This window comes from Cetorhinus maximus, chromosome 35 (assembly GCF_964194155.1).
Source record: "Cetorhinus maximus chromosome 35, sCetMax3.hap1.1, whole genome shotgun sequence".
Taxonomy (NCBI): domain Eukaryota; kingdom Metazoa; phylum Chordata; class Chondrichthyes; order Lamniformes; family Cetorhinidae; genus Cetorhinus; species Cetorhinus maximus.
This window is the reverse complement of record NC_135913.1, coordinates 5,045,317-5,053,333: the sequence shown is the minus strand read 5'-3', so window position 1 is coordinate 5,053,333 and position 8,017 is coordinate 5,045,317. Positions and strand designations below refer to the sequence as shown.

At 42.8% G+C, this 8,017-nt stretch overlaps 1 protein-coding gene across 1 annotated transcript in view; it reads right to left on the bottom strand.

Moving 5' to 3' along the window:
- Nucleotides 1-645: 645 nt before the first annotated feature.
- LOC144671981 (NACHT, LRR and PYD domains-containing protein 3-like) overlaps nt 646-8,017 on the bottom strand; it is a 33,716-nt gene continuing 26,344 nt past the window's right edge. Inside the window, exons 13-14 of the mRNA XM_078533920.1 lie at nt 1,867-2,034; nt 646-1,703 (exon numbers count right to left, since the gene is read on the bottom strand). Coding sequence (XP_078390046.1) covers nt 1,607-1,703; nt 1,867-2,034 — 265 coding nt within the window. The 3' untranslated portion in view covers nt 646-1,606. The remainder of the gene's footprint in view (nt 1,704-1,866; nt 2,035-8,017) is intronic.

Below are 8,017 nucleotides of genomic sequence, written 5' to 3'. Positions count from 1 at the left end.
TGGCGTTGAGATAGAGGATCAGCCATGATCATATTGAATGGCGGAGCAGGCTTGAAGGGCTGAATGGCCTACGCATGCTCCTATTTTCTATGTCAATGTCTATGTCAAAGACATGCTTTATGGTGAGCCTGCTATTGGCACAAGCCCAACAGGTCACCTATGTCCGCGATTAAAGCAACATCTCAAGTTGACCGGTAGCCGAGTTCATATATGGTAATTCCTCGCTGCTGACCAGAATGCCTGCAGACAAGCAGTCAGGAAGGATGTGGAAAAAAGCAGAAGACAAAAGGAATGACCAGATGGCAGAAAAGAGAGCCAGGTGGAAGGAAAAAAAATCAACTGACTTTGGATAAACACTATTCATCTGCGCCAGCTGTTGAAGGGATTGCCACTGTCAGTCTCCACAGACACAACAGATGATGTTCAATCCAGAAGTGACATTCACCCTGGGCATGATCCATCACCTCCCCAGATGGACGGATGCCTAATACTTTCTTAAACAACAATGCTTTGTTGACCTGTCTCTCTCTCTCTGATGTTTCCCTCACAGGAGTTGCTCAAGGTCCAGTAACGACAATGATTAGAGGCCTTTGGGCCAAAGTCGTCTGAAATTTTAAGCTGGTAACAAGCCCTGAACTGTACATGTTAAGACAAAGCAGCATTTAATTCAATATCACACAAAATAATAATTTTTATCAGTACCAATCACAACATTCAAGAGGCAGGGATACAGAAGTGAAGCTTAACAAATTCAGAAACATTTCCAAGTGTAAACCATCGCTTTGTATAATGTGACTACGACTAACGACGAGTCCATTCCTCAGGATGTTTGGTAGAGCTGATTTGGTATTTTCATAATCTCATGTTTGGAGGTTGATTCTGAGATGATTCTGTTTAAAAAGTGAAGACTGTAAAGGGTTTAATTTCCATCCGAGCACTAGTACCTATCCTCCTGTTGGTGCTAGTAACATGGGAAGTTTGGGGTCCTTCAACACTGCAAATGCTCACAATTCCCAGCAAGGAATAGTGGGATTCTCAACTGGCACTTTCTGCATGTTTGCTCTCAGTGTACTGGCCAAACCTGGGTACACCAGCCTCAGGAAACTCCCCAATAGGATACTCTCCCTGGGTCACAGAAATGGGTGTTGGTCTCTATTGGACAGTGAGATCCAACCCAGTTGAACATACCCTGTCTCCATCCTGTCTGTAAAAAGATTCAATTCCCAAAAGAGTCACTGGGCACTGATGCTGAGCAGGGACCCTGGGCAACATTCTGCCCAAACTTAGGAATACTGAGTGCAATTATCAGTGTCCCACTTCAGTCCAGACTGAACCCCATCCCTGGGTCCTTCATGTTTGTATATTTCCTCAGTACCAATGGGGAACATTCAGCCCCGGATATCCGGCACAAGCAGCAATGTGGGGCTGGGTGGCTGAGTACTGTGACCCTGTTACTGGGCCTCTGGCATCACAATGGAAAATAACGCTCACAACTCGAGCTGGAAACTGGAGAACGGCCAATAGGATTTAAACCTGGAGCTTAAAGGGGAGGGACAGAAAAATTGGCCAAAAATGTTCCTATAATCCGAGCAGGAATGTTTACAAATTAACATGATGACAACTCCACACTCAGCCCATGTCTTATACCCTGGAGCGACTTCAGTTGGTTTTCTCCAGTTGAACTGAACCGATTCGTCCACAGTCTGTAAAAGATTTTAGGTTAAACAAGAATCAGATTGAACAACAGTGTAAATAACAGCGAGATTGAATATTTCAATAATAATTACAGGCAAATATTACTGAAGAAAGTGATTAATCCCATATATATTTTAGTTATTCATTTAATCATCAATAAAAACCACTCACTCGATTCGTTCCAGACTGTTATTGTTCCTTATGAGGCGGCAGAACGCAGGAGCAGATTGGTCTGTGAAGGAGTTTAGCTCCAGGCTCAGCCATTTCAGTGATCGGTTTGTACTGAGAGCGGAGGCGAGATCATCAGAACAAGAATCTGTGAGACAGGTATCATACAGCCTGGGGATCAGAAGCAAGAAATAATAGGAATCAAGGTAAATCCCAAACTTTTATTAATATCACTATTACTCTTACTAATATTGTGTAGTTTTTATTAATTATTAATAACATGATTACAGACACTAAAAGAGAGCAGACAGACGTATTTATTGAGCGCCTTTCATGACCTGAAGACAACCCAAAATGCTTTACAGCTTTTGAAGTACTTTTTGAAGTGTAGTTGTTAAGCTCCAATAGTTTTTTGGAAATGAAGACCCAAACCAAGACAGGCTCCTTCAGATGGAGTTTTATTACTAGTCATAAAACTCTCCACAGACAAAACTTCTCTCACCTGTTATCCTTATTATACAGCAAAAGTGGGTACTTAGGTTATTAACTAATAATTAGCAATTGAACTCCTTTAACTGTTAAAAGCAAAATACTGCGGATGCTGGAAATCTGAAACAAAACAATAATTGCTGGAAAAACTGAGCAAGTCTGACAGCGTCTGTGGAGAGAAAGACAGAGTTAACGTTTTGAGCCCATATGACTCTTCTTCAGAACTAAAGAGAAGTAGAAATATGGTGAAATATAGACTGTTAAAGGGGGTGGGACAGGTGAAGCTGGATAGAAGGCCAGTGACAGTTGGAGGCAAAGGAGGGATTGCAGGGGATGTCATAAACAAAAGGTCGAAGGGATGTTGATGGTAGTGATACTGGCTAAAGGAGGTGCTAATGGTGACATTAAGAGTAGAAAGCAGGATGAGCAAGCGACAGATGGCCCTAGTTGGGGGAGGGGACGGTGCGGGAAAAAAAGATCGAAATAGGCTAAAAGGTGGGGATAAAACAATGAATGGAAATAAATTTTAAATAATAATAGAAATAGGTGGGAAAAAATACATATACATAAACACACACAAATTAAAAAATATTGAAAAAAGGGGATCAAAAAGGGGTGAGGATGGAGGAGAGAGCTCATGATCGGAAATTGTTGAACTCAATGTTAAGTCCGGAAGGCTCTAAAGTGCCTAATTGGAAGATGAGGTGCTGTTCCTCCAGTTTGCGGTGAGCTTCACTGGAACATTGCAGCAGGCCAAGGACAGACATGTGAGCAGGACAGCAGGGTGATGTGTTGAAATGGCAAGCGACAGGAAGGTCTGGGTCATGCTTGCGGACAGACCGAAGGTGTTCCGCAAAGCGGTCACCCAGTCTGCGTTTGGTCTCTCCAATGTAGAGGAGACTGCATTGGGAGCGGTGAATACGGTAGATTAAATTGAGGGAAGTGCAAGTGAAGCACTGCTTCACTTGAAAGGAGTGTTTGGGCCCTTTTACGGTGAGGAGGTGGGGGGCAAAGTAAAGGGGTAAGTGTTGCACATTCTGCAATTGCATGAAAAGGTGCTGTGGGAAGGGGTCGAGGTGTAGGGGGTGATGGAGGGGTGGACCATTGTATCCCAGAGGGAACAGTCCCTACGGAATGCCGACGGGTTGGGAGGGTGTGGTGAAGGGAAGATGTGTTTGGTGGTGGCATCACATCATGCTGGAGTTCCTTCCCCAACATAGTCACTGTTGTACTATAGTAAATGCCACAGCCAATTTGCACACAACAAACTCCCACATACAGCAATGTGGCAATGACCAGCTTATCTGTTCTAATAATGCTGGTTAGAGTTTTATTGACTTTTCCTGTCACCTTCAAAGGAATTACTGTTATGTCCTGTTGTCCTTGCAACCCTTTCAAAATTATTGAACCCTTCAATATCTGCAGAGGTGAAATAATTGTCCCCTATTTCAGCCGATGTTAAATAAACCAATAAAACCAATGAAAGGGTATGGTAGACAGCCAGTTTAACAATCCACTGCCAGATCTGGCTGGACCACTTAATCACCATATCCTGCTCTCATTTGGTAAAACTGCTCACTATTCCAGGATCATCCTGAAATGCAAAGGTAACTGTCTTCTCAAACCTCCTACCTGCACCCCCCTCAACACAAGTGTGAGGAATTCATCGACTTCTTTGTCACCAAGATCTAGACCACCTAATAAACTGCCTGTGCCATGTCCCTCCCTTCCACTTGCCCATCTGGGCAAATTTCCTTTAATGCTCCTCCCTGCCCTAACCCTGAATTCTATCTTTCTCTACTTTCTTGCCCATCTCATCTGATGCCAGTTCGGAGCTAATCTAGTCCATGACACCCACCTCCTGTTCCTGCAACCCTATTCCCACTAAACTGATCACTCAATTTTTACTTCTGGTCCCTATGTTAGCCAATATTGTAAATGCTTCTCTCACTCTCTTCAAGTGCTATCCCTCTTTTTTAAAACTGCCATCATTACCCCGTACCTCAAAAAAAACTGATACCCTGACCGTGCAAGCTACTACCTTATTGCCAACCTCCCTTTCCTCTAGGTCTTTGATCGTATTGTTGACTCCCAAATCCATTCCCATTTTTCTGGGAAATTCATGTTTGAATCCTTCCATTCAGGTTTCCAATTCAGCCACAATACCAAAAAAGCTCTTTTCAAAGTTACAAATGATATCCTATGTGGCTGTGACAAAGGTAAACCTTCGTTCTTCATCCTTCTTGATCTGACTGCAGGCTCTGAAACGGTTGACCTCACCATCCTACTCCAGGCCTCTCCACAATCTTTCAGCTAGTTGGAACTGCTCTCACCTGGTTCCATTCTTATCGATCTAATTGTAGCCAGAGAACAGCTTGCAAACTTCACTTTCTGTTCCTGCTGCATTACCTCGTGTCCCACAGGATCCATCCTTGGCCCCCCTTCTGCCTCTCATCTACATGTTGCATCTCTGCAACATTATCCAAAGGCACAGTAAGTTGCACAAGGCTGGCAGCTCAAGACTGAGTACAGCGAGAAAGAGTGCTTAACTCCAGGAATTTGGTATGTGAGGAAATTTTAAGGGTCAAAATCTTTTTTACAATTTAGTGAAGTCTGTATTTAGCATTTAAATTAACTGTAACAGTAAAATGTAGTTTCACTCGGCTACTCACCCACCGTGCTACCATCACACCCAGGGCGGGCTGCTGTAAATCGCCACATTAGTGTGGGACAAACCTACCTCTGCCCACCAAAAAAAATCAGAAATAATGAGAAGCATAGGCTGCAGGATTTGAACTTAGGTCTGTAAACACCAATGGATTTCTAATCCATTGCTTTAACCACTCGGCCAGTTTTTTAGTCTTCGTCAATGACAAGTTCAATGCTAGAGGCAGCTGAATTCCTCAATTAGCTAGCTTGAACTGGTTCCCTAGCCAGCAGTAACTGACTCAGTTCACTTGAATTTCAGCTGATATAAATAGAGGAGGATAGTAGACACATAAGTTAAGTTGCATGAGTCTGGCAACTCAAGACTGAGTGCTTAACTCTGGGAATCTAGCAACTGAGGGGAGAGGTGCTGTTCTCGCCTTTTGCAAGGAAGAAATAGTCCAAGAGAGGGAGTCAGAGATGACGATGCCAGAGAGCTAAAGCCCATAGGCATAAATTTGGTGAGCAGGTAGATGAGTGGTGAGTTTTTCTCTCTCGAAACTAGGGCAGTAGTTTAAACTGGTATTGGGAAGATATAAGTATTGCATTAAATTTATAGCTTAATTGCTTAAACTCCATAACAACTACAGATAGTTGTTGAGTGATAGCTCTAAACTTGAAGCCTACTTAATTAAATAAAATGCAGATGAACACAGATGACATATTGTAGTAGCGTGCAGTTGCTGTAGGGAACACCCGTGTTATCCATGGCAAATACATCCATCGTAAATGTCTGCAGTTCCATAGAATCACAGAAAAGTTACGGTGCAGAAAGAGGCCATAACTGATTCGGAGCTTTGGACACTGATGCATTAGGGAGGGAGAAAGTTACTTTTCTTTATTCGTTAATGGGATGAGGGCGTCGCTGGCTGGGATTTATTGCCCACCCCTAATTGCCCTTGTCTAAAGCAAATCCCAGCATTTATTGCCCATCCCTAATTGTCCATGTTCAGAGGCATTTTTAGAGTCAACCACATTACTGTGGGTGTGGCGTCACATGTAGGCCAGACCAGGCCAGGTAAGGATGGCAGATTCCCTTCCTTAAAGTACATTAGTGAACCAGATGAGTTTTTACAACAATCATCATTAGACTTTTTATTCCAGATTTTTATTGAATTCAAATTTCATCATCTGCCGTGATTTGAATCCAGGTCCGCAGAATATTACTCTGGGTCTCTGGAATACCAGTCCAGTGACCATACCACTATGCTACCACCTCCCGCTAAGAACTGCCTCCTGGACGCTTTGTTCCAGGAGGCAGTCACACCCCTTAGGTTAGGCACTTCACTTGTGATCAAAGGAGGCTGTGGTTGAAAGAGAGTCATATATAGAGACCCTGAAGGTAGCAACAGAGGAGCCTCAGCCCTTGCAATTGTTAACAGGTTCTATGTTCTTGTATCTTATATAGACGAGAGCATGAAGGATGGCTATACTAATCACAGCACTATAGTGCAGGGTGCCTTTCAAGTCGGGGAGTAAAAAAATGTAGTTGTAATGGGAACAGTACAATTGGAGGGGGGTGGTAGACACTCTTCCCTACTGTAACTGCATAAATCCCAAAGGCTGTGTTGCCTGCCCGGTGCCAGAGTTAAGGACATCTCCTCAGGGCTTGAAAGGAACTTAGAAGTAGGAGGGGAAGGATCCAGGGATGCTGTGGCCCACATGGGTTCCAACAGAATAGGTAGGACTAAGATAAAAGTACAGGAAGGAAACGAGGTGGCGCGGCTCTGTTGGTAAAGGATGAAACCAGAACAGTAGTGAGAAATAATTTTGGTTTGGAGGAGCAAAAGGTAGAATCAGTTTGGTCGGAGATAAGTAATAGCAAAGGAAGTAGTTTATAGGCCCCTGACAGTTGCTACACTGTAGGACACAATAAATCAAGAAATAATGGAGGATTATAAGAAAGACACTGCAATAATCATGGGTGATTTTAATGTCATTTAAATTAGACAGATCGAATTGGCAAAGATAGCCTGGAGGACAAGTTCATAATGTGTACTCGAGACAGTTCCTTAAAACAACTCATTCTGGAACCAAAAAAGGGCTATTTTAGACCTCGTAATGTGTAGTGAGACTGTATTAATTATTGACTGCATAGTAAATGATCCTCTAGGTAAGAATGATCATAGACTTCAGTTTGAGGGTGAGAAATGCAGGCCTGAAATTAGTGTCTTAAACTTAATTAAAGGCAATTACAAGGGAATGAAAGCAGAGTTGGTTAGAGTGGAATGGGCAAATAAGTTAAAAGGTAAGACAGTGGAGAAGCAGTGAGAGTCATTTAAGGAGATATTTTATGACTCTCAGCAGAAATATATTCCATCGAGAAAGAAAGACTCTATGAGAAGGGTGCACCATCAGTGCCCATACAAGAAAGTTAAGGATAGTATCAAATTGAAAAGAAAGATGGACAATGCTGCAAAGTGGTAGTGACAGACCAGAAGGTTGAGAACATTTTTAACAAACCAAAAAAGAATGATCAAAAGGAAAACATGATAATGATGGAGAAATTGGATTGAGACTGTAAAAGTTCTAGAAGTATATAAAAATGAAACAAGTAGCTTCACTTGCACTTCCCTCAATTTAGTCTACTGCATTCGCTGCTCCAATGCTGTCTCCTCTACATTGGAGACACCAAACGCAGACTGGGTGACCGCTTTGCAGAACACCTTCGGTCTGTCCGCAAGCATGACCCAGACCTCCCTGTCGCTTGCTATTTCAACACACCACCCTGCTCTCATGCTCACATGTCTGTCCTTGGCCTGCTGCAGTGTTCCAGTGAAGCTCAATGCAAACTGGAGGAACAGCACCTCATCTTCCGACTAGACACGTTACAGCCTTCCAGACTTAATATTGAGTTCAACAATTTCAGATCATGAGCTCTCTCCTCCATCCCCACCCCCTTTTTTCAATAATTCATAATTTTTTTTACAAATATATTTTTCTTTTCCCATCTATTTTT